At 43.0% G+C, this 27318-nt stretch overlaps 3 protein-coding genes across 5 annotated transcripts in view; 2 read left to right on the top strand and 1 right to left on the bottom strand.

Annotated features, from left to right (window-relative positions):
* Positions 1-27318, bottom strand: part of LOC123758309 (U-scoloptoxin(01)-Cw1a-like) — a 207017-nt gene that overhangs the window by 95231 nt on the left and 84468 nt on the right. The window lies entirely within an intron of this gene.
* Positions 2052-7376, top strand: LOC123756500 (U-scoloptoxin(01)-Cw1a). Its single transcript, XM_045739731.2, has 3 exons — positions 2052-2214; positions 5663-5864; positions 7019-7376. Exons 2-3 carry the CDS (start codon positions 5670-5672, stop codon positions 7199-7201), a joined length of 378 nt encoding a protein of 125 aa, XP_045595687.1. The 5' UTR covers positions 2052-2214; positions 5663-5669; the 3' UTR covers positions 7202-7376.
* Positions 20142-23815, top strand: LOC123758294 (U-scoloptoxin(01)-Er1a). 3 transcript variants are annotated; one of them, XM_045742502.2, is made up of 3 exons: positions 20142-20207; positions 21301-21500; positions 21682-23815. In XM_045742502.2, exons 2-3 carry the CDS (start codon positions 21306-21308, stop codon positions 21865-21867), a joined length of 381 nt encoding a protein of 126 aa, XP_045598458.1. In that variant the 5' UTR covers positions 20142-20207; positions 21301-21305; the 3' UTR covers positions 21868-23815. The 3 variants fall into 3 exon arrangements, with proteins under 3 accessions (XP_045598458.1, XP_045598474.1, XP_045598466.1); XM_045742518.2 differs by having other exon boundaries at positions 20143-20207; positions 21685-23815; XM_045742510.2 differs by lacking the exon at positions 20142-20207 and adding an exon at positions 20247-20533.

The following is a 27318-nucleotide window of genomic DNA, read 5'->3' as shown; positions in this document are numbered from 1 at the left end:
ACGCGTGGAGCAAATTCGGCTCCTATCATATCTGGACAATGTCGGCCAGGCGTCAATAGTATGGAGTGTTAGAAGCAGCCATTGTTGAGACTAGACCAGAGGCTCACAGGAGCAAATTCGGCTCCTGTTAATTTTACTTGGACGTAGTGTTATGGAAACTAAAAGTGTACCATTATCAACACGCTGTCTACAAATTCAAGTTAAGTGTCTATCCGAAACCCGTTTATCATTCATTTATGGCCATTAATGTCAGGATATAGGGTGACCGGGTTAGATCACGAAATCGCCTCAAACTAAAGGTAATTAAGCCAGGTCTTCATGTTCCATGTACAGTTTTCTCTGAAATACTTGTCATATATAGAATCTGGCTTTACAGCTAGCGCCCTTTTGACAGGTCAAGACGAGGAAGCAAGATTTGTGCACCAGTTACTGGGTGATGGAAGCTACCTCAAAGAGGATAATTTGGTGTCTACACCCTAGTTATACCTGGTGGACTAACCTGCTGTACTATAAGATAAGGAACCTTTTCAATGTATGTAGTTAATACTGTAGTTTGATTGGCTGCATATATATAAATATAAACCCCCCCCCCTAATGTGTAGAGGATCGATTTGTGAGATTATGAGATTATTGCAGAAATACAGTCCACTTATCATTATACAAATTGCTATCGAAGTATATAAATTAACGTAAATATAAATTCATATAAATTAAATAAATATAAATCTCACAGGTCGGTTCCCACACCTGTGATCTATGTTTCTGTATTAATTATATTGCTTTTAGGACGAATAAAAATATATATACATTTTATTTTTGGGGGGGAGGAGGGGGGAACGAGCCCCAGCGCCATCTAAGGTTCAGGACCAATCCCGTTTGAGCGCCAACTGTAGCTTTTGTGTACCACGGTGGGTAAGGTACACAACCGTACTCAGGCTGTGTTCATTCCATCCAGCAAAACGGTGAATAAAAACACTTGTGTAATAGACAAAACTCAAGATGTAAGAAGATTACAAATTCTTGAAGCAATCTACATAAAAATAGAACAACCCGCCATAAATACCCAAATTACTGAACTATTCACTCTACCCACCATGAGAGTAAGAACAAGACCAAAACGTGAAGATGCTAACATAGAAGACACAGCTCAATATGCCACGCCCACTACACCTGATTAATCTTTGTATGTGCTTTGTACCCATTTTTAGCCTTATTCTTCACACTTTTACGCCTTACTCTTCACCTGTTTGTATTTATCTGCACTTGACCCCGTTAATGGTATAAATCCAATATGCCCTGTACTGTCCCATCACTTGAGAATGAACCATGTAGGTTCGAAACGTTGTGTAAATTTATAATGTATAATACATTCTACAGCTATTTATTTCTTTTCTTGACCTCGAACGAAGATGACTTTTGGAGAAATATTTTTCCAATTATATGTATATATATATATATATATATATATATATATATATATATATATATATATATATATATATATATATATATATATATATATATGTGTGTGTGTGTGTGTGTGTGTGTGTGTGTGTCTGTGTGTTTATTTGTTTGTTAAAGGTGGCATTGCACTTATAATTGCTTGTATTTTTGTGTGATATTCCCGAGGTGGTGAGCCTCTGACCTCAGGATTGGTGCCACAACCCCAGTGACATTTGCCCAACATGTTACAACACCCAGGGTGCCGGGAGCATGTCGCCGACACCAATATAATGACAGTATCTTCTACTGTTCCTCATTCCTCATCTTGACACATATTGCTAGAAATACATATGTAATACATGTACAGGAAAGATGTGAAGTAGAGGGACCACACTGAGGGACGAGAGGGACGGTAGTTCAGACGTAGAAAGTAACCACACTGGCATTCAGCCACAGCCTTGACCAAGCCACGGCTCTGCCTGGGGTTGCCGCTTCGCCCACCGCCCCACTTTGCTGCCTTCAATAATGACAAATTCAGTTACTTATACAACGTTTCGGGCGACCCGATGCTTGGTTTCCACTGTGGCAGTATATACTGTGGAGGGTGAGACCCACAGCAGGTCCCGGGAGCTGGCTTAGACTAGGTGGAGAGGTCCAGCGGTGCCCCACACGCCTGCTCCAGATACCCCGCGGTGCCCAGGTCACCCGTCACACACCCACCCTCAGTACAGCTCGGCTCCTGCCACAGTAACACCTCGCCTTCTGCTCCAGGTAAGGAGTGACCGACAACGTCTACTGTAAGACCCCCACAAAGATATAATATACTGTGTAATAATACAAAGTGGTTTCAAACTTAAAAGTTGAAGATATGAAAATTTGTTCTATATTACTCCTTTCAAGTTTTGGTATATCGTTAACTCTATTTTTGTCATATTTAGCTATTTTCTTCATGAAACTTCATGAAAATTGGTTATTTCAGTGAGATTAACTGTACTATTATCCATTTATCTGTGACTATTTCCGAGCCAGTGTATCCCCCACGGTTTAAAACAAAAATCAAATTTGTCGATTTTCAACCTATTATGGAAAGGTCAGTCATTATATGACGCTTTCAACTGCTTGTTTATATCTCATATATGTATGTGTTGTATTAGTTAGCGTGATGGTACTAGTCTGCCACACTCTCACCTGCTCGAGTGAACCACCTTAGGTGTTGTGTTATGTGTTCACTTACAGAGTATTTGTGCTAGAATTACCTTCTTCAATGACCAACGGCTCTATCAACCACTTAGTGCAGTGATCAACAGCTCTACCCACCACTTAGTGCAGTGACCAACAGCTCTACCCGTCACTTAGTGCAGTGATCAACAGCTCTACCCGTCACATAGGGCAGTGACCAACAGCTCTACCCGTCACTTAGTGCAGTGATCAACAGCTCTACCCATCATATAGTGCAGTGACCAACAGCTCTACCCATCATATAGAGCAGTGACCATACAGCTCTAAACATCACATAGTGCAGTGACCAACAGCTCTACCCATCACATAGAGCTGTGTCCAACAGCTCTACCCATCCCTAGTGCAGTGACCAACAGCTCTACCCATCCCATAGTGCAGTGACTAACAGCTCTACCCATCCCATAGTGCAGTGACCAACAGCTCTACCCATCACATAGAGCAGTGACCAACAGCTCTACCCATCACATAGAGCAGTGACCATACAGCTCTACCCATCACATAGAGCAGTGACCAACAGCTCTACCCATCATATAGAGCAGTGACCATACAGCTCTACCCGTCACATAGTGCAGTGACCAGCAGCTCTACCCATCACATAGAGCAGTGATCAACAGCTCTACCCATCACATAGAGAAGTGACCATACAGCTCTACCCATCACATAGAGCAGTGACCAACAGCTCTACCCATCATATAGAGCAGTGACCAACAGCTCTAACCATCTACATAGAGCGGTGACCAACAGCTCTACCCATCACATAGTCCAGTGATCAACAGCTCTACCCATCTACATAGAGCGGTGACCAACAGCTCTACCCATCACATAGAGCAGTGACCAACAGCTCTACCCATCACATAGTGCAGTGACCAACAGCTCTACCCATCACATAGAGCAGTGACCAACAGCTCTACCCATCACATAGTGCAGTGGCCAACAGCTCTACCCATCCCATAGTGCAGTGACCAACAGCTCTACCCATCCCATAGTGCAGTGACCAACAGCTCTACCCATCCCATAGTGCAGTGGCCAACAGCTCTACCCATCCCATAGTGCAGTGACCAACAGCTCTACCCATCACATAGAGCAGTGGCCAACAGCTCTACCCATCACATAGTGCAGTGACCAACAGCTCTACCCGTCACATAGAGCAGTGACCAACAGCTCTACCCATCCCATAGTGCAGTGACCAACAGCTCTACCCATCACATAGAGCAGTGGCCAACAGCTCTACCCGTCACATAGAGCAGTGACCAACAGCTCTACCCGTCACATAGAGCAGTGACCAACAGCTCTACCCATCACATAGTGCAGTGACCAACAGCTCTACCCGTCACATAGAGCAGTGACCAACAGCTCTACCCGTCACATAGAGCAGTGACCAACAGCTCTACCCATCACATAGTGCAGTGACCAACAGCTCTACCCATCACATAGTGCAGTGACCAACAGCTCTACCCATCACATAGAGCAGTGACCAACAGCTCTACCCGTCACATAGAGCAGTGACCAACAGCTCTACCCGTCACATAGTGCAGTGACCAACAGCTCTACCCATCCCATAGAGCAGTGACCAACAGCTCTACCCGTCTTGTCGACACGGCTGTGATACACAACGTACCCAACATGAACCTGAGTCCTGGCTTTGTTGCTGTTGACTCTTCCATTTTACAGGACAGAGTTAAATTTTCCGACCTTCTTAGCAAACGTGATCAGACTTATCTCTGTCCCTTCCTCTTATCCTTACCTTGAGGTTACCGGTCGTCGACCTGGCCTCCTCGTTGCTGGACTTGTCAACCAGGCTGTTGGACGCGGCTTCTCGCAGCCTGACGTATGAGTCACAGCCTGGTTGATCAGGAATCCTTTGGAGGTGTTTATCAAGTTCTCCCTTGAACAGTGAGGGGTCGGCCAGTTATGTCCCTTATGTGTAGTGGAACAGTCTCGGGCCTCTGATGTTGATAGAGTTCTCTCTCAGAGTACCTGTTGCACCTCTGCTCTTCAACGGGGTATTCTGCACATCCTGCCATGTCTTCTGGTCTTATGTGGTGTTATTTCTGTGTGCAGGTTTGGGACCAGCCCCTCTACTATTTTCCACGTGTAAATTATTATGTATCTCTCCCGCCTGCGCTCAAGAGAATACAGATGTAGGCTCTTTAGTCGGCCCCAATAGTTTAAATGTTTTACTGAGTGGATTCTAGCAGTAAAGGATCTCTACACGCTCTCCAGGTCAGCAATATCTCCAGCTTTGAAAGGGGCTGTCATTGTGCAGCAATACTCCACTCTAGAGAGCACTAGCGTCTTGAAGAGTATCATCATCGGTATAGCATCTCTAGTGTGAGAGGTTCTTGTTATCCAACCTGTAATTTGTCTTATCTTCAACTTTCATACCTTTCACGCTATTCTTGCCTTTCATCTTATTCTCACCCTTTTCGGTTACTTGCACCTCCCCTTTCATCTCACTCCCTTAAGTTATTTATTTTCCTGTCCCTTCCCCTCTATTTTACGGGTTCACCATAGCCCGTGCTACAGGGACATTTCGTTCTGACTAAATCTAAAACAACAAGAACAACATCCACTGCTTCATCACACTTGATAAAGGTCCACAGGACGGAGCCAAGTGTCGTCGTTTCTTCACTTCATTGATGATGTGTGGTGTGGTCATCATACCTTCATCCACGTTATTGTGACTCATCGTCTGCTAGATTACGGGCTATTCATACCCGTGCCACCTCTTGGGTGGCTTAATATTCATCAATCAATCAATCAATCAGAAAACGAAAGAGCCTCTTCCTTAAACTTTTTATCCCGCTCCCTGCTTAAGGTTTCCTGCGTCCCTATCCCATCTTTCCATCCCTTGCTTACTAGCCCTATGGCCATCGGAACCGGAACTACTGACTAAACAATTATTAACTACTCAATATTACTTAGGAATTTTGTATGTAGATTATTTTGTTGTTGTATTTGTATAAACTGCTGTTGCCAGAGCCACGATGAAGCTGTTCCTCGCTGTCCTGGGGGCGCTGGTGGCGGCGTCCTCGGCTAGGATGGCCGGCAAGTTGCCCGGAGGCTTCCGCATCGAGCCCGGGTTCTCCTGCGAGGGACGGGAGTACGGCTTCTACGCCGACATCGACAACCAGTGCTCTGCCTACCACATCTGCCAGCCGGTGTACGACGACGCTGATCAGGTGGGCTGTTGTGCGTGACGGCAGCGTCATGTTGGACTGCGTTATACACATGTTACTTAAAACTTAGGTTTTTAGTACATAATTGTAATTTTTAGCACATCTGGTAATTCCGTTAAGGTTTTATCTCCTTGGATTATGATAACACGTGTAGACACATGGTAACACGTGCAGACACATGGTGACACATATGAGAGCGCTGTAGACATGTATCCTAAAGTTAAAGATCAGCAGTAACTAGCCTCAAGTCTGTGTTGTACCTCGGTACCTGTTTGTACATACTGACAAGTCTGCTTTGTAACTGAGTAATTATATTTACATAAAAATAGAGCATCTTAAAAGGGGGGAGGGGAATCAAATCTACAAATCCAAACAAACCAAATATAAACATTATTTAGCAAGCCTAAGCCAACATAACCCCCCCCCCCCAACCTACGCTTAACCTACTCGTAGGTTACGTGAATCCAAGAGTAGGGTGGGTTGCATTTTTATTTCAAGTTACCCCCCTCTCCAATCTTTCAAATTTTCCATTTTCTGATTCTCAATTTTAGTTTACTCTAAATTCATGTTTTATTTACTTGCAAAGCGAAGTTTTTATCGTTTATCATAAAATCAATTTTATCATATCAATCAACTATCAATTATCAATTGATAAAAATCAATTATCATATCAATTTTAGCAAGTACATATAGGCAAGAGCACAGTGTTGAGAACTGACTTGCCAGCTCTCACTGACAACATCGACTTAGCCCGACAGCATCAGTCAATGGCGTGTTTGGGGCGAGGCTACACACCTGCTGGTAGTTACACACCAGCAACACCTGCTGGTAGTTACACACCAGCAACACCTATTGGTAGTTACACACCAGCAACACCTGGTGGTAGTTACACACAGCTGTTACACTACCATGTCATCACTGGCTTGATAGTGTGTTATCTTTTTTTATTTATTATCTGTTTTGTTTTTGTTCTTGCTTTATTTTTTCATTGTTTTCATTTATCTGCCTTATGGTTGATAATTTTTGTCTTAAAATATTTATGTTGCTTGTTTTTGTTATTGCTATTGAGCTCACTATCATCATGATTATCATCATCATGATTATCATCATCACCATGATTGTAGAGTGATAACTGTGTTTACTGTGTGGTGGAGCAGCTGGTGGAGATGGCCCACTTCACCTTCCTGTGTGGCCAAGACACCGTCTTCAACCAGGAGCAGCTCGACTGCGCCCACCCGAAGGAGGCCTTCCCCTGCGCCGACGCCGCCTCCATCTACGAGTCCTCCAACTACAAGCTGCGCACAGACCCCGTCGACCCTACGACCACTCCCCTGCCCTAGTGCAGCTGGCTGCAGCCACGGAGAGTCATGGAGGATTGTGTAAACGCTATAGCATGGAGGGTGTTCGTGTGTCTTTCCTCTTATTTATTGATCTTTCAGCTTAGAGGCGGTATTCTTCCTTGTCCTCTCATGGTATCATGATGTTACGTGTCTCTCAGTAAAGTTTTGCAGTATATTCAGTCTCTTTTATTATAAATATACCTTTTTTCATTGATATACTAGATATGTATATGTTCTGCACTGTAACAGACTTTGTTTTCGTTGGGTATGGTGTCCAAGAGGTGGAACGTATTATCCTCGGTCAGTTTTACAATAGTTGATGCGATAGATGAGCCATAGAAATATTACAAAGATAAGCTCGTTTTTGTTTATATCTAAAAATCTATACAATATTTGATATTATTGGTCAGGCTGGAGAACATAACATTTTATGAATAAAATATAATTAGAGTACTTTTATATTTTATTGATTGTGGTTGGTTGTTGCACAATCAACAAAGGTTGATTGTGCAATGTTGACATTTCACATCTTATCTTGTCACGTGCCGTCTCCGGGATTACTTATCTTAATATGGTGTTTGAGTCCTGCGGTGAAGCTGAATATCTCAGTATGAGAATAATCTCAATATTCGCTCTTCCACAAGGTAAACTGTAGAGCCTAGTTTACCGGTGAGGAGGACCCGCACCACAGCTCCTGGTGTACCACAGTCAGGGTTAACAGCAGGAAATATCGTCTTGGGAATAAAAACAATGTATTGTAATCAAATACCAGGGAGGCCCTGGCTGACCGGATTCGAATCCTTCAGGAGTCGTCACTCACGTTCTTTCATCAAGTTCCTGTTAATATGGGAGAACACGGTGTCTATGCTTAATGCACTAACATGCCTAAACACGCAAGTGAAGTTTTAGAACTTTAGAGTACTTTCCCACCAGGAGACTCGAACCCTAGCCAGCACAGAAGCCTCACAGCAACTGGCATAACAGGTACGCCCGTAACCCACTACACCAAACTCAGACCCTTAACAGAGGGTCTGAGGACCATATATATATATATATATATATATATATATATATATATATATATATATATATATATATATATATATATATATATATATATATATATATATTATTAAATATGACCGAAAAAGTAAGATTAATAATTCTAACACGAATTTTCTCAATCTTTCGTACATTACGCTTCACTGTTGGAGGTAAATCAAAAATCAATTCTCCAAAATTCATTTTTATTTCTAGTCTGACGCGACACGGGCGCGTTTCGTAAAACTTATTACATTTTCAAAGACTTTAGTTCACAAATACACAACTGAATAGAACTTACGTATCTCCGATTTTATATCTACATTTGAGTGAGGTGGAAGGGGTGATGTGGCATTAACACAAGACAGAACAAAATGTGGTATTAATAGGGTATTAATTTCATCAACACAAGACAGAACAAGGGTATTAATAGGGTATTAATTTCATCAACAAGGAAAATTAATGAAGTTGATGAAATTAATACCCTATTAATACCCTTGTTCTGTCTTGTGTTGATGAAATTAATACCCTATTAATACCACATTTTGTTCTGTCTTGTGTTAGTGCCACATCACCCCTTCCACCTCACTCAAATGTAGATATAAAATCGGAGATACGTAAGTTCTATTCAGTTGTGTATTTGTGAACTAAAGTCTTTGAAAATGTAATAAGTTTTACGAAACGCGCCCGTGTCGCGTCAGACTAGAAATAAAAATGAATTTTGGAGAATTGATTTTTGATTTACCTCCAACAGTGAAGCGTAATGTACGAAAGATTGAGAAAATTCGTGTTAGAATTATTAATCTTACTTTTTCGGTCATATTTAATAATATATGTCTACAGGAAAGACTGCTACCAAAATATACTTATATATATATATATATATATATATATATATATATATATATATATATATATATATATATATATATATATATATATATGTATATATATATATATATATATATATATATATATATATATATATATATATATATATATATATATATATATGTATATATATATATATATATATATATATATATATATATATATATATATATATATATATATATATATATATATGACAATGTCAGACCACGGAGGAAAATGAAACAGGAATTTCCTTAAGTACTTTCGTATATTAAATACATCTTCAGAAGGAATCCTTCCTTCCTTCTGAAGATGTATTTAATATACGAAAGTACTTAAGGAAATTCCTGTTTCATTTTCCTCCGTGGTCTGACATTGTCACATTCTTAATCACGTGTTTATTTTCGTGATATACACACACATATATATATATATATATATATATATATATATATATATATATATATATATATATATATATATATATATATATATATATATATATATATATATGTATATATATATATATATATATATATATATATATATATATATATATATATAGTAGGCATCCTTCAGTCTAAAGACTATGGAGTTGCGCCCTGAGAGGGCGCAAAGCCTGGGTAGGTAGATATGGAGGAGAAGCTGTTACCCATGCAGCAGGTCCCCCCCTCTCCACGTTCCTGAAATTATCCAATAGAAAGGCAAATGCCAATACACATGGTTCCAGCAACGTCGCAGGGGCTGCCAGAACGAGGTAGACGTCAACAACGAAGTGCCTTAAGGGCTCCAACTCCGGATTATTCCTCGAGGTTGACTCCTGAAGCCTTTCCCAAAAAAGGAGTATGGCCGCAAGGCAGCTGTGGTTTAAAATCAGGGTTTTCCTTCCCCTAGATTGGCTGCCTTCCCATTTGCCAGTGCAGGCTATTAAACACATGACTCTGTATGACTAACCATCCTGCGAGATGGGGACTTGTATTACCACTGCTACCTTATTCAATCTTGTGTTGTTGATATCCTCAAAATGCATCCGGAGTCTGCCAGTGCAGACCGCTAATCACATGCCTCTGTATGACTAACCATCCTGTGTGATGGGGATTTTATAGCATCACCTAGTTAGCTTTTTTGACACACTGTACTCCACTTCATATAGTCTAGGGTAGCTGCACTAATGCAGATGTACCTAATATGTTAATAAAAAAAAAAAAAAGAGTCTAGGGTAGCTGCACTAATGCAGATGTACCTCATATCTTAATAAAAAAAAAAAAAAGAGTCCCATCTTGTGTTGTTGATATCCTCAAAATGCATCCGAAGTCTGCCAGTGCAGACCGCTTATCACATGCCTCTGTATGACTAACCATCCTGTGTGATGGGGATTTTATAGCATCACCTAGTTAGCTTTTTTGACACACTGTACTCCACTTCATATAGTCTAGGGTAGCTGCACTAATGCAGATGTACCTCATAACTTAATAAAAAAAAAAAAGAGTCCCATCTACCCGGAATATATTATATATATTGTGACGATAATCTCCTTCAAGAGATTGAGCCTGCTCTTCCCTCCATAATTACGTCTTCACAATTATATAAAAAGACTATGGAAGAAATGTCCAACAACGACAACAACACCAGCAAGGCTTGCCAGGGTGAGCAAAAACGTATGCAGCCAGCCACCTGTTCGAACCCAAACCACCAAACTACATGTTGATCGCTGCCGGCTGCGCTGATTGGTCGCCGGTCTGGCTGCACCTGCACTCGCCCCCCCATACTACCTGATGTCTGGGGTCGCCCCAACATCAGTCCTCAGAATGTTCAGTGCTTTCGTAGCCAGCACTCCTCCCAGCTAGACGTTAGCGTGTACTGAGAGAGGTGGTGGCTTTAAGCCAATATTCCAGCACCTCCCACTTAACTTTTGTTGCACTTCTTGTTATTTTGCCTTAACGTAACTTTTCATTTTGTCATTTAAGTATTCTTATTATTTTGATTCATTGATTTTATTATAAGAATTTGTTTGTGCATTATTTTCATGTTTTGATTTATTTAACGTCATTAAAATTTCATTGTTAAAGTTTACTTGTGTTTTGTGTGTCTTCTCCTTACCTTACCACAGACGAAGTTCCAGTTTTTCTATTTTTTTTTTATAACTATGTGACGAGGCCATACCCCTAGCCTTAAACAGCCGAACACCAACGCGTTACCGTCACAAGTTATATGGGGGCCTGTCCTAGGAGCTTCACTCAGGTACTGGTGCCAAGTGGTAATTTATGGTAAGCGTATTTAACTTTGTTAACGTAGCTTTACTATTTTTCATTCAATTTCATTTTTTATAAGGTGCGGTGTATTGTGCATTACGAGAGTAACATATAGTGAAGGTGAGACAACTTTGGATTACGTGGTGACTGTAGGCCTCAGTCATACTCTTAATTGGTCATCTCTCCCTCCATGTTATTACTCGTATTTACCATCTATGTCCCTTGAATATTTCTCATTCTGACAGATCATCATATTGGTACCCTGGTACTGTGGTCTGCCCCGGGTCAAGAGTACCCAATCTTCTGCAATCTGACTGTAGGAGGACAAAGAGGGCCATAGTTCCTCTAGCTCGAACTTTAGTTGCTGAATTGGGACCTCAGCAGCAGTTCTCGTCATCAGTTGACACCTCGCACCCCTACACGTCAGTCAGAGATGATGATACATACAACGGTAGGGAATTAGCTTATTTTTTCAGAGCACAAAAATTCGCTAATTCTGTAAGTATCATATTAAATTCAGTAGGAAAAACTTGCTTTATGTCCTATAGAGACTTGGCAAGGTATGCCTACATCCTTGGACTACCAATTTTACTTTTGAAGCATTTAACTGTTTCATTTGTGTTCGAAACTCTGTTTCATTTGTTAGTAGGATTTTCTTGCCCTTATTCTCTTACATGAGTACCGGGTACAAGATTTCCTGCGCCCTTGATTTAATTTAATCATTTAATATCTTTCACTTAACGTTAATTGTTAAAGATCACACAGGATAGGTACCAGTTGCCACGTTGTCCTGTTTCTGACATTTCATTATTGAATATTCGTGTACCTTTATTTGCTAATTTCACCATGTTTCGTCTCCAAACTTTCCGTGCAAATCCAGCAGGTGAAATAGGGACTTTAAGTCGTGCCAAGAGGACTGAACTACAAACTCTTGCACATGAGTATCAACTAGAAGTTCCCTACCAAGCCAACAAAAATGACCTACACAACCTGTTGCTGGATTACTATTTAGAGCAAGGTAAGATAGACTCTGAAACTCATGAAACTTACTATATTGCAGATAAACCTGACTTGGCAACGCTGAAACTTAAACTAGAGCTGGCCAAGATTGAACGTGAGCAGCAAAGAGAAGCAGCTGCCATACGAAGAGAAGAACACGAACGTGGACTCGCCCTCCAGGAACGTGAGGTTGCCTTACTCCAGGAGCGGGAACGCGTACGGCTTGAAACCAAACAACGCGAGTTGGAAATGCAACGTGAACATGACAAGCAACAAGCGACTCTGGCTCTTGAGTGTCGTCAACGGGAATACACGTTGGAAACTTCACACCTCGCTCAACGCCAGCAAGCTACTGCCAATCTTCCCGTCAGTTTTAATATATCACATGCAAGTAAGTTAATGCCATCCTTTGTAGAAGCAGAAGTTGATGTGTTTTTCACCACCTTTGAAACCCTTGCTAATCAACTCAGTTGGCCTGTCAACCAATGGGCCACACTTCTCAGAGTCCATCTTACAGGTAGAGCTGCAGTCACACTCAGTACTTTGGCGTCTGAGAATGACTACTACACTCTGAAACAAGCAGTGTTGGACGCCTACCTACTTTCCACAGAAAGTTATAGAAGGAAATTCCGTGACCACCTGAAGGCAAGTACCACTACCTTCCTCGAGTTTGCTAACACGAAACGGAGGTATTTCATGAAATGGCTGGAAGCAGCACATGTCTCTACTTTTGCAGAACTCGTCAACCTGATGCTTGTTGAAGAATTCTTGAGACGTGTGCCGCCTCCTGTCCGCCTCTACTTAGCAGATAAAGAAGAAACCGACTACCTGAAGTGTGCTAAGTCGGCTGACACTTACAGCCTCATCCACCGGCTGACACCTGAACCATCCTCCAGTAAGAAGTCGTGGTACAGTTACGAGAAGGTGAGCCCCGATCAAGCTGGTTCACAACTGTACTGCAAGTATTGTAGACTCTATGGACATACCATAGACAAGTGTGGTAAGTCTCAATACAAGGGAACCACTGACCAACAACGACCCAAACCAACTCCTCCTAAGTCCGGTAAGCCTGTGATGAATGTTGGTGTTGATGTTAATGATCTTTCTCTTTTCAGTAACCACCTGTATACTGGAACTGTCTCTGCCAACGGTTCAAATCCGGAGGGACGTTTCAAATTGAAGATCTTGAGGGACACAGCGGCTCTACAATCGATCATCTTGAAGTCGGCTGTGCCCAACATAGTCTACACCGGGGAAACAGTCTTCATCACTGACCTCACTGCTACCACTCCATACCCTCTCGCCAGAGTCCACCTGGATTGTCCCTACGTGAACGGGGAAGTCCAAGTCGCCGTCAGGGAAAAGCCTTTTCCCATGCCTGGAGTGCAACTTCTCCTAGGCAACGACTTGGCAGAAGACCTGCAACCGACCAACCTGATCGTCATGGACAAACCCCAGGTGTGTAACTCTGTGCCAATAAATCCTATTCTTGAGTATGTTCCAGCAGAGGTTCAAGAGAGTGATGAAGTTTCTCCTCCGGTTCTCGTGACCACCCGTGCACAAGCCGCACGTCCACAGCCAGCTGACTCTACTGCTACCGCTGTCCCTCAAGACCCTCAGAAACTACCCCCGCATCTGACCAAGTTGGAGTTCCGTAAGTTGCAGAGGGAAGATCTTACTTTAACACCATTGTTTTTCCAGGCTGAGACTCAACCCGACAGTATTCCTGGGTTCTTCCTAGAGAACGACTTGCTCTACCGCAGATATAGACCCAGTAAACTGAAGGAGGAGGACGATTGGGCCAACATCGAACAACTTGTGATTCCCACCAGCCTGCGGCCCACTATTCTACACCTGGCCCACGGAGCATTCTCCCACTACGGCTTCAACAAGACTTACCATGGGATTCGTCAAGACTACTACTGGCCAGGTATGGTAAACAACGTCAAACAGTACGTAAAACAGTGTCATACATGTCAGATGGCAGGCAAACCGAACGTCTCCATTCCCAGAGCACCACTGATTCCCATACAGGTGCCTGCGGAACCTTTCCACAGACTCATAATAGACTGTGTTGGTCCTTTACCTCGGACCAGTTCAGGTAACGCCTACATCCTAACCATCCTGTGTCCTACCACCAGATTTCCCATAGCAGTTCCAGTGAAGAACATCACGGCTGCTACGGTTATCAAACATCTATTGAAGATCTTCACTCAATACGGATTTCCCAGGGAGATTCAAAGTGACTGTGGCACTAACTTCACCAGTGATCTCTTCAAAAGGACACTGGAGGAGTTCAACATCAAACAGGTATTGTCCAGCCCCTATCATCCTGCTTCACAGGGTTCTCTTGAACGTAGTCATCAGACCATCAAAGCACTCTTGAAAAAGTTTTGTAGTGAAACCTCGAAGGATTGGGATAAGCAGATTGACCTAATAATGTGTATTTTCAGAAGTCTCCCCAATGAGTCCCTAGGAGTATCTCCTTATGAGATGCTCTACGGCCGTAAGTGCCGTACTCCCCTTAAGGCTTTCAAAGACTCTCTCAGAGATGCCACCTTCAGTGAGCATCAGAATGTGCCCCAGTTTCTTCAAAACCTTCAACACATTCTAGAGAGAGTCCACCGCTTTGCCCATGATAATCTATTGAAAGCCCAGGTGAGAATGAAGACTCATTACGACCAGACCAGCAAAGTAAGAAAATTCAAGCCGGGAGACTTCGTCCTTGCTTATTTCCCTATCCCAGGTTCACCTTTACAAAACAAATTTTCAGGACCCTACTGCGTCAAAGAGTGCAGAAACAACAACACATACGTCATAGAGACTCCAGATAGGCGGCGGAAGACCCAGCTGTGCCACGTCAACCTCCTGAAGCAATATAATGGTACTCCTCCCACTGTCTTGATTAATTGTTCTACCTTCACAGAACCCTACATCCACAGTGAGACCATCCCGGCTTCTTCTCCCGAAAGCACTGACAAGGAGTCGGCGCTTTCTAATTCCAAAATCCTTAATGATCTTCCCAAATGCTTTCAGGATAATACTCGTGCTCCTATGCCCTCTTCTAATTCCACTCTCACCTCGTCAGATAAGCCCTACATCCTCCATGTCGACGCCAATGGTACCGACGATGGTGGTGTCGTGATGCAGCAACGAGGCGAGAAGAATACACCTGTCAGCGACTACTGCTACAAGGAACGACGGAACAATTGGCAAGGAGCTACTCTTCCTCATCCTGAAGCTTCAGCACTTCACTCCACACCTGAAAAGTGCTCGGTCCACCATCAATACGGACCACACCACCCTACACCTCCTGCAGCACGCCCACTTCTCATCTCAACGTCTTCTACTATGGGCTTGCTAACTGCAGAAATTCAACCTGGAGACACGCTATACCAAGAGTCTGACAACATCTTAGCCCATGATCTCTCCAGAGTTTATGAAGTAGAAGCAACTCCATCCATTACTCCACCACATAACGACGTACTTCTTCCAGAACCGCAGGCTTCGGGGGAGAGTTGTGACGATAATCTCCTTCAAGAGATTGAGCCTGCTCTTCCCTCCATAATTACGTCTTCACAATTATATAAAAAGACTATGGAAGAAATGTCCAACAACGACAACAACACCAGCAAGGCTTGCCAGGGTGAGCAAAAACGTATGCAGCCAGCCACCTGTTCGAACCCAAACCACCAAACTACATGTTGATCGCTGCCGGCTGCGCTGATTGGTCGCCGGTCTGGCTGCACCTGCACTCGCCCCCCCATACTACCTGATGTCTGGGGTCGCCCCAACATCAGTCCTCAGAATGTTCAGTGCTTTCGTAGCCAGCACTCCTCCCAGCTAGACGTTAGCGTGTACTGAGAGAGGTGGTGGCTTTAAGCCAATATTCCAGCACCTCCCACTTAACTTTTGTTGCACTTCTTGTTATTTTGCCTTAACGTAACTTTTCATTTTGTCATTTAAGTATTCTTATTATTTTGATTCATTGATTTTATTATAAGAATTTGTTTGTGCATTATTTTCATGTTTTGATTTATTTAACGTCATTAAAATTTCATTGTTAAAGTTTACTTGTGTTTTGTGTGTCTTCTCCTTACCTTACCACAGACGAAGTTCCAGTTTTTCTATTTTTTTTTTATAACTATGTGACGAGGCCATACCCCTAGCCTTAAACAGCCGAACACCAACGCGTTACCGTCACAATATATATATATATATATATATATATATATATATATATATATATATATATATATATATATATATATATATATATATATGTATGTATGTAAAGAAGATAACTCGTAATCCTCTTTACGGTAATGATAGTAGCGGATCTTTACCGATGGCGGGTGATATGACGAATACAGTCAATAATGGTGCACAAATTAGGTCCCTTGTAGTACACTCTGGTAAGTAGTCTCCTGTTTGCATGAACGGTAGACACACGTATTAAGAAAAGGAAGTTCACTCTCGCTACTCTCCAAGATAAAGCTAAGACTTCCAAGGAGTGTATTTGTCCAGGAGTGGAAAGACTTCACAGCTTCCATACCCTCTACTGTTATTCCAAACACGTCATCAATGCACTTCTATTATACCAACGGGTCTGGGCGATACTTCTTTCTTTCCCACAGCCTTTCATTCTTTCAAAGGCTGCGTAGACAAGCACCTCACCTACCATAACACTCACTCCTATAGCAGTGCTTGTCATCTTTCTGTGCATCAAGACCTACAACGACTCACATCTTCACAGACGGATCAGTTGATCAAGAAAAAGGTTCTGTTGGGGCAGCAGTTTACACTAACAACCATGGAGCTTACTGGAGCATGAATAGTAGGTACTCAACATTGCAAATAGAATTATATGCCCTGAAAGAGGCCATAAATTATACAATTGAGAATAATTTACATGATGTCATCATTCATACTGACTCTAAATCTTCGCTCCAGGCATTGTTATCCAGCCAGCACAGAAATAATACACAACTCATCACAGAAATCCTACATATAGCAAAAGAAGCCCACAATCTAGGGCTGTCAATCACCCTATATTGGATACCAAGTCACATTGGCATAGATGGTAATGAAAAGGCAGACTCGCTAGCAAAAACTGTCACTGCTCTACCTGTTGTACAGGTTAAAAGACCTCAAAGTTTCTCACAGATTAATGAGCAAATCAAGAACAAGAAGAAAATGCTCACAACTATCAAAAGTCGCCACAGAGCCAAAGTAGTGGAAGGAAGATCCACTGGGATATGGTACGAACAAGCCACTGGGTACTACTCTTTCAAGCCTGGCAAAAAGATACCCAGAGACATTGCAGTAGCCATACACAGACTCAGACATGGTTACAAGTGCTGCTGGGAGGTAATAAACCCAATAGTTAAAGAGTGTCATATCTGTGGAACAGAAGCAGAGGCGCCACTATTGCACTACTTACTGGAATGTGAAGCTACTGAAGCCCTACGCATCAAATTCAATATTATTCCAACGACAGCAGCTGCATTAGATGCAAATTCCACAGTGACTACAATGATTGGAAAAACAGTTGAAGAATGGGACTCACTAGTGAACATTCTGCACCTACATCCGGCACCAAGATAATGTTATTAAAACACGACTAAAACCAGTGCACTAAAACATAAGTGAAAGAAACAGGGAAAAAGGAGGAAACCCCCCCCCTCCTCCATTTAAAACTTTGACCCAAATATCACAGTAACAAGGTTATCGCGAATAACCGAACACAATTACGGGCTCACCATAGCCCGTGCTACATGGACGTTTCGTTCTGAGCAGCTAAATCTAAAACAACAACAACATCTCTGTACTCAACCCTGTCATATAAGCGTGTCAGTCATGACGTGTAGTAGGCACGCCTCAATTATATTTCTCCTTGTGATCATTTTGATTCCTGCTGACAAATGTTTACTCTGGACGTCATCCCTTATGTTCTTAAAAAAAAAATCCGCCACTCGAACAGCTGATTTCACGTTATGGGTGCTTGGATAAAGCAACGAGACATGTAGTAAACAAATACATTGCTCCTCGTGGAAATGGGTCCCTTGTAAACAAATCCACAAGGGTCGTGACGGGGATTCGAACCTGCTTCCGAGAGCATCCCAGACGCTGCCTTAATCGACTGAGCTACGACATGGTCAAAATTTGATGCATCACGCATCTTTGTTCATTTGATGCATCACGCAATTGTGATTTCTGTGTGTAATGAAGTTAAGGTCCCTTGTATCTTGTGGAGGAAGTCCGCATAAATCCGCTCAGGGAAGACTCCAAATAGAGGGGCCTATAAGTCTGTGCATACCATACCCACAGGGCACGTGGGCACCTACAGGCACTCTACAACCACCCAGGATCGGCTGACCCAGCCAAGATCCTGTCAGGAAATAAAAATCTGTATGTGCCTTAGGCAAAAAATGGAGTGGCGGGATCTCAGATTAAAAGGTCAAACAAACAAGTACCTTGCCGATGCCGAAGTCAAGCCACACCTCCTCCCTAAGATATCTATCCTGTTGGAGATCTTGAGGGATTACGGTTCAGCATGTCTTCCCCGCATTCTGTAGAGCCAGTTCTGGTCTTAAGATTGGCTGGTAGAGTTGTTTGTCCTCTAACTGGCTAAGCCCTTCTGCTCTCTGACACCAGAGTATCCCTGGTCCCTGACACCAGAGTATCCCTGGTCCCTGACACCAGAGTATCCCTGGTCCCTGACACCAGAGTATCCCTGGTCCCTGACACCAGAGTATCCCTGGTCCCTGACACCAGAGTATCCCTGGTCCCTGACACCAGAGTATCCCTGGTCCCTGACACCAGAGTATCCCTGGTCCCTGACACCAGACGTGGTGAACGGGATGACGTCAAGAGCCACTTTGGTCCCTTACAGTCAGCAGGGGCCCCCTGTCCCTGCTGGGGCAACTGTTTAAACATTAACAATTGTTCCCTTATAAATCTCACACAGACAAATGTAACTGGTTGAGTTATGACAGTGGATTATGACTGTGGATTATGACTGTGGATGTGGATGAATCTACTTTATTTCTCATAAGTAACACTAACACGGGGGGATTCAAGGGTCTTGGATGCGAGAGACGACGTCGTTATATCCTAAAAAAAAAAGTTCGTCTTGTTGATATAATATTGGTATAGGTGTTTGTTGTAGTGATATTAACTACGGTGGTGTGGTCGTGACGCGCGGCGGCACATGACGGTCGTTCCAGCACGCCACAAGAAGCTTAGAATATGAGATGAGAGTTTAAAGTTACGGAGGTGAGGAGGAGGTGCGGGTCGTGAGCGTTGGCGGGAGCGGGAGAAGTCGTGTTGTGGGAGCCTGAGTCCGTTACCTGGTCGCCCCGCGCGGGCTCCGGGGGCTTGTCTCTCACATCTCCATGTCTACAATTACTGAGATAAATTATTTCAACACGTTATTACATGTTAAGTTCACTCTCGTAATTACAGGTCGCGAGGGAACAATATATTTATTGTTTGCCGTGTGATGCGAGGCGGGTTTGAGTTTGATGGCTGGCAAGAAGCTCCTCCCAGTTGATTGACGCCTTCTCATCTGAGGATGGACTTATACGGCTGAGCAATTGGTCAACCTCTCTTCTTCTTCACTTTCCTTTTCACAAGAAAAGTCCACCGTGACCTACAAGAGTGAGGGCCCCCCTGGGCCCCTGCTGCCCCGGCCTTGATCCTGGTCACCCTGGTCACCTCCAGTCCTCCTCCACCTTCTTCCCAGGACCGGATGTTGCCTATTTGGCTTCCCCAGCAGGTATAAATAAGCAGACGGGAGGAGCTACGTCAGCAGTTCTCTCAGCACCTCACCTGCTCAGGTAAGAGGTTTTCACTCTCTCACTACGGATTCCTCAGCCGCCTCGGAAGTGTTCACCGTGTGATGGTAATCCAGTGCGCTCTGCTTTCCCCTTTCAAACTCCAAGTTTTATAGGGGAAAAAAATTCTCCCTTTTATTCAGGCGGTGAAAGAACAACTAAACTATAATTTTGATGTTGTATCACAATAACCAAATACGGGGCGTTCTGGAACGCCTTAATTAAGGTGGTTCGTGAGCGTTTATATCTGGTCACATCCGGCTTCCATATAGTGTTCGGCGTTATTTATTACTTAAAGGAACAACTTGTGCGTCTATACACGGAAAATTGTAAGTAATAGTGTGGCGTATGTGTTAATATACATACAGACATACATACATACATACATACATACATACATACATACATACATACATACATACATACATACATACATACATACATACATACATACATACATACAAGTGGAAATTATCTCAACTAAATTTGCACCCAGGCCAGAACTGAACGGTTTTACACAACATACTTACACTATTTAAGTTTAATTTATTTTGTTCATAAAGGCATAATTTTATTCTGAAACAAAGGGGGAGAATTCTCTTGAATGTCCCTGATTCTTGTGAGACCCGTTCTCAGCGCCCTCTGCCGGCTGGTCAGTAACTTACTGTGGTGGCGCCGGGAGTTGATAGGTCTTTAGCCAAACACTAAACTAAAAAATTACTTCATTTACTTGAATTAACCACATCAGTTCAAATGCAATAATAATATATTGTAATATATTACTATTAATTGTTGTTAATGGTAATATATTATTATTATTATATTACTATTAATTATTAATATTCATTGTAATATTCACAACTTTCTTTTAGGTTTTTCATTTTTCTTGTGAACATTTAATTGTACTTTAATGCAAAAAAATTGTTGCAGGTTATTACAAAATCAATCATTAATCGAATGGCATTTTTAAACATAGGTCTTCATTAAGCGTTTGCGCAAGTTCACTATATATTTGTGACATAATATGTTGGTTATGATAATAGTGTCACTGAAGACATTGTTGTCATCTAGCATGACATGAGTGTCTCCTCCTTAGACACGATGAGAGAGCTCCTGGTCCTGGCAACCCTGGCCGTCGCCGCCTCCGCCAGGATGGCGGGAATGCTCCCAGGAGGCTCGGGCGCCCTGCAGTCATCCTTCAGCTGCGCCGACCGACCCTTCGGCTACTACGCCGACGTGGAGCACGCCTGCAAGGCCTTCCACGTGTGCTACCCCGTCATGGAGGAAGGCGGCACGGTAAGGTCTCCGTGTTTACGCTGATCTATTCCAAAAAAATAAATCATTGCTATTTATTTGTTGTGTGTTGTGAGGCGGAAACACCTCGATAGCTCTTCTTCATTGAATTATACGATTAATAATAATTAGCTCTTTGCTCACCTTGTGAGAATGCTGAACCTCACATCTCCGCCTCTCCCAGCAGCTAATGGAAACTGCGCACTTCACTTTCATCTGCGGTCAGGACGCTGTCTTCAGTCAGGACTCTCTCACCTGCGCACACCCGACCGAGGCCTTCCCCTGCACCGACTCCACCGCCATCTTCGAAGTCTCCAACGAAAAGTTTGGAGTAATCCCGGAAGAGAATCTGGCGCCGCTGGAGCGGTAGGCGTCTCTTCGGGCCAGGAACCAAGAAGAAAAACAAACGACTGCACTGGTTCCCGTTTAGGGTGTCGTCCCTGGCTCTTGCTTACATGGATCGTCTTCTTGTCTACTACTGTGTGTGTGTGTGTGTGTGTGTGTGTGTGTGTGTGTGTGTGTGTGTGTGTGTGTGTGTGTGTGTGTGTGTGTGTGTGTGTGTGTGTGTGTGTGGCCACTCATTACACCTTCCCCTCAGTACTGTACATACCAACCGACAAACTAATCACAAATAAATATATCATTCGTAAACAAACATTAATTTGGTTAGTTTCCCATCTTAAGAAGGAAATACAGAGACACTCAGTAAAAAAAATCCAACCTTTCATCGAACCAGAACATGCGAACCAAAGCAACCCACCTAACCCATCGAGTCTCATGCAGAAAACGCACATATTTACTCATAATTGGTAGTAGCTCCAGTAACCACATGTGTTTCAGTTAAAACCAAGGAGACCCTCGGATTTGCATCAAGTTAGGTTAGAATAACTTGTATTCCTATTCATGGTCTGCCCCTTTCTACTGTGGGTGAGTAGGGAAACATGCCCTTACTAGCATATCCTACAAGGAGGCTCCCCCTTTTCCTGGCTATCAGAGAGGGTTCCTAATGGAAATGTTGCCACTTTGGGGGCTTCTTAACTGACTAAGGCGCTTCTGAGATCATCCCGGACGTAGATTAGAACCCTCATCACGGCCTTTGTGGATTTGTTCATTTGATATATCATGCTATTAAAGGTGCCTCCCATCCACGGGCAAAGTTTATCTCCTCCCTGTAGGTAATCGTGATGCTGTAGGAGTATACGATGAAGACAGCACCATCCTGGAAGGGAAGGGAAGGGAATTGTCGGGAAAGCGCCATACCATGACGACTATATAGCACTGGGAAGGGATCAGGATAAGGATGGGACGGGGAGGGAAGGAATGGTGTCCAACCACTTGGACGGTCGGGGATTGAACGCCGACCTGCATGAAGCGAGACCAACGCTCTACCGTCCAGCCCAAGTGGTTGGACAGCACCATCCTGGAGAGGGGAATCCGCTGTCGTCCGGCCCTCAGAAGGTCCCGCCTCGGCAGTGTCGAAAGTTTTTCTCGCTGCTTCCTGTCGAGTCCTCTCTAGGTGTCCTCTGTCCTTGAAAAACGACTAAAGTATATTCAAATCCTTCTTGAGTTCGCTGTCAACACTCGTTAACGCTTTATTCAGATGCCTAACGAATAAGGGAGAGATCTCTTTAAGGAATTTGGGTGACAGAAAGTATATAAGAGATAAGAATGCAGGTTAGAATCCTTGTAGAAAACTTTAGTTTGGAATATCCTGTCTCCGTGCAGGTAAACACAGGTGTCGTGGAAAGGTAGCTCCTTAGATCTTGATTAAACCGTAAAACCCAAATCTGGGAAGACACCATTAGCCCATGTGTGAAAGTTTTGTACCTCTACCTCCCGCCTGCCATTACTCCAAAACTGTCATCAACATATGTGAAGCAGACGAGTGGGGCTGAGGTGTACCTCCTGGGCTGCTCCTCGAGGCTGTGTGCATGAAGACCTCCGCAGTTACGACACTCATCCTCGCTCCAATCTTGTTCCTTTAATCTGGCGGTGGGCTTTATTGTCAAAACACAGGAGCATGTGCTCTAGGATATGGCACAGGCACTGTTCCACTTGCACCATCGTACGGAAATTTATTGCCAACAGCATTTGGTGTCCTCAGGCGGTCACTCATCCAAGTACTAAACGAATCCAACGTTGATTTACTTTGGTGATCGGACGAGAAGTGGTGTTCTCAAGGTGATATGGTAACTGCAGAAGAGCTTCTATAACCCGCATTCTAGTACTATGTTTTCTAGCAATGTAAGAGAACAAAATTCATCTCAAGCTGAAATAGTTAATTAGGTACTGCTTTAAAAATAAAACCACACTGTAAACATTGTGTGCTATCCTTGAGATGTATAGGAACTTCCTTTATGGCAGGAGAGCTTCTATATCCCTGTTCTCTTGTGCAAACACAATAATCATTCCTCGTTGACACAAACAATGCTCTCTTCTGATATGTTAGGGATTCTAATCATCCTATTGATTGGTCTTCTTCTAAAATAATCTTTCCCGCCTCTACAGCTGCAACCTGCTCTCGCACAAGACAGCACATATATATGACTTATTGCTTATAGTTACTATTTCGCTTATAAATAAGTACATATGTGACATATCCCAAACCATATTTTTTCAAGGCACTAACTTTTTCTCTCAGTTTTATTAAACAATAGAGATTTTATATAAAATTTAAAAATATCCTGAGTTACTCTACAATTTATTAACAAAATTTAGTTTTGTTTTATTATTTTTATAAAACTGTAATATCAATATAGGTATAGGTTCAGTACTAATTGTAATATCTTAATATACTAAGAAGGTTAGGTTGAGGTTTTCTATTCAGCTTTTCAAGATAAACTCAAATATTCACAATAAATTAGTATGTCACGTATGCACTTATTCATAAGCAAGATATTGACTATAAGCAAGTGAGAGAACGGGTTGCATTCTTAAATGCTCCAAAAGTCATGATAAACGTGATCTGACTTAAGCCTACCACTATTTTTTACCTTCCCTCTTACCTGTCTCATATTCTTACCTCATCCCAGTCTTACCTTCATCCTATTCTAACCTTTCATCTTACTCTTACCTTTTTGTCTTACCTGATCCTCACCTCACTCTCTTACCATATGTATTTGCCCGTGTCTTGCACACGCCACAGAACAGTTACAGCCCCGTTCCTGTGCCAGGTAAGTCCACTACGGGCTCACCATAGCCCGTGCTACTTGCAACTTTGTTCCCGGTAGCTGAATCTATAATAACAACAACATGCACAAGCCCTCATAATGGTCCAGGACGGAAGGAAACGTCGTCGTTTCTCCATGTTCTGATGTGTGGTTTTGTCATCAAAACATTAGAAGGACTGGTTCCAAATTTGCACACGGAAATAACATCACATGGGACCAGGAAACATGACAGGGGGTGCAAAATAGCCCCATTGAAAAGCAGATATGCAATAGGTACGCTGAGAGAGAACCCGATCAACATCAGAGACCCGAGACTTCAACACTCTCCCTCCAAACATACGGGGCATAACTGGTCAACCTCTCGCAGTGTTCAAAAGAGAACTCAACAAGCACCTTGAAAAGAAACCTGATTAACCAGGCTGTGGCTCGTACATCAGGCTGCGAGCAGCCCATCGAACAGCCTGGTTGATCAGACCAACATCCAGGAGGCCTAGTTAGAGACCGAGTCGCAGGGACCTTGATCCTCAAAATCATCAACATTTCCGGGGTACCCGGCAGTGCCCGGGTCTCTGTCTTTCTGTCTGTCTGTCTCTCTCTCTCTCTCTCTCTCTCTCTCTCTCTCTCTCTCTCTCTCTCTCTCTCTCTCTCTCTCTCTCTCTCTCTCTCTCTCTCTCCACATAGGAACAACGGTGTGCGTGTGTGATTAAAGCTATAAATATAGAGGAAAATTTTGTTGAAAATCAAACCCCACATTTCCCACTTCATAAGGGTCAATGATTGTCGCAATAGGAGCCATCCTACTTAAGGGGAGGCATGGTGTGGGATCGACCTCGACCCACTTATGACACTCCTCAAACTATCACATATCACCATGGAAAGTTGTATGTGCCAAACAGGCTCCAATCTCTGACAGACATACAATCAGACAGACACACTTTTATAGATACTGACAGGTTAAAGACGCATCATTCAACACACTAAACGCAAAACACATGCAACAAATTGAACAAATAATGCAATGGAAGACATATACAACACATGTAACACGTGACACATGACACACAGGGCATATGTATAACATAGCTTACACGCCACAAAGACTAAACTTTGAATATTATACAGCAAAACCTCCACCTCGTACAGGCAATAATAGACGCTAAGCTGTCACCTTTATATACTACATCACACAGTTAAGCAACACCTCGCAACAACGTCCCTCTTCCACCAACACAACTTTCCATTCCTTGACCAAAATGTGTACAATTAAGGAACTGGTTTGGGCGTGAGGCTGGAGCGATCTTATCAACTTGAGCTACTCGTAAGCGACTGTTGAATGCCACCAAGTGGTACTCTCAGGTACTGTAGCCTCAGGTGTAGCTTGAGATGTATACTGATGTGAGTGATGTGCAGGTGAAGGCCACACCTGCAGGCCGGTGTTGCTGCTTGTCATGTATACATGGCCGGAGCTATACATGAATGTATACTTGTATACATGGTACACATACACCTGTGTGTGTATTTACTATTTGTGTCTGTAGAATCGAGCTATTAGCTCTTGGACCCCGCCTTTTTAACAAACCTATTTTTCCTCTATTATGTCTAAAACATATATTTCTCTCTAACACTCACACATCCCCAGGAAGCAGCCCGTAGCAGCTGCCTGACTCCCTATTTACTGCTAGGTGAACAGGGGCATCAGGGTTAAAGGAACTCTGCCCATTTGTTTCTGCCTAGACAGGGAATCGAACCCGGACCCTAAAGACTACGACTCAGCCGCGAGGCCCCGTGTGTGTGTGAACTTGCTTAGTTGTACTTACCTAGTTGTATTTGCGGGGGGATTGAGCTTTGGCTCTTTGGTTCCGCCTCTCAACTGTCAATCAACTGATGTACAAATTCCTGTGCCTACTGGGCTCTATCATATCTACATTTGAAACTGTGTATGGAGTCAACCTCCACCACATCACTGCCTAATGCATTCCATCTCTTATTAACTACTCTGACACTGAAAAAGTTATTTCTAACATCTCGTGTGTGTGTGTGTGTGTGTGTGTGTGTGTGTGCTCACCGTGATGTGCTTGAAGGGTCAAGCTTAATCTCCCGAGCTCCGCTCTCTCAGTTGCCAGAGACCAGATGGAATAATCCGCAGTTCTCTTGCCTGTGGTGACCTCTAGTGGTGACCTCTAGTGGTGACCCTCCGTGTGGAGTTGGTGACCAGCTGGACCTGCCCCTCCTCACTCACGCCGCCAGCAGAAACACCATTAAACAATACATGCAGTACTCTGTTGCTCTATTGTCCTCTGGAGTGGCTTGTTTAATGTGTTGATTAACAAACAGTTTCCTGGACACTAACATCGTCCGCTGCTTAGAGTTAAAATGAATTATTATTATTATTATTATTATTATTATTATTATTATTATTATTACACAGAGAAATCACATCATCGTGATATGCCAATGAGAAAATCCGTAGAAGCCGTGATGAGGATTCAAACCTATGTCGTAGGTTCGAATCCTCATCACGGCTCCTACGGCTTTTCTCATTATTATTATTGTTATTATTAGAGAAAATCTATTGGAGCAATGGGGTGACTGGAACCAGGGATAAGGGTACTCCCAGTCCCACGCCTCGCCCCGCTAACACCACCTGGTGT

This window comes from Procambarus clarkii, chromosome 22 (assembly GCF_040958095.1).
Source record: "Procambarus clarkii isolate CNS0578487 chromosome 22, FALCON_Pclarkii_2.0, whole genome shotgun sequence".
Classification (NCBI taxonomy): domain Eukaryota; kingdom Metazoa; phylum Arthropoda; class Malacostraca; order Decapoda; family Cambaridae; genus Procambarus; species Procambarus clarkii.
This window is presented reverse-complemented; position numbering and strand designations above follow the sequence as displayed.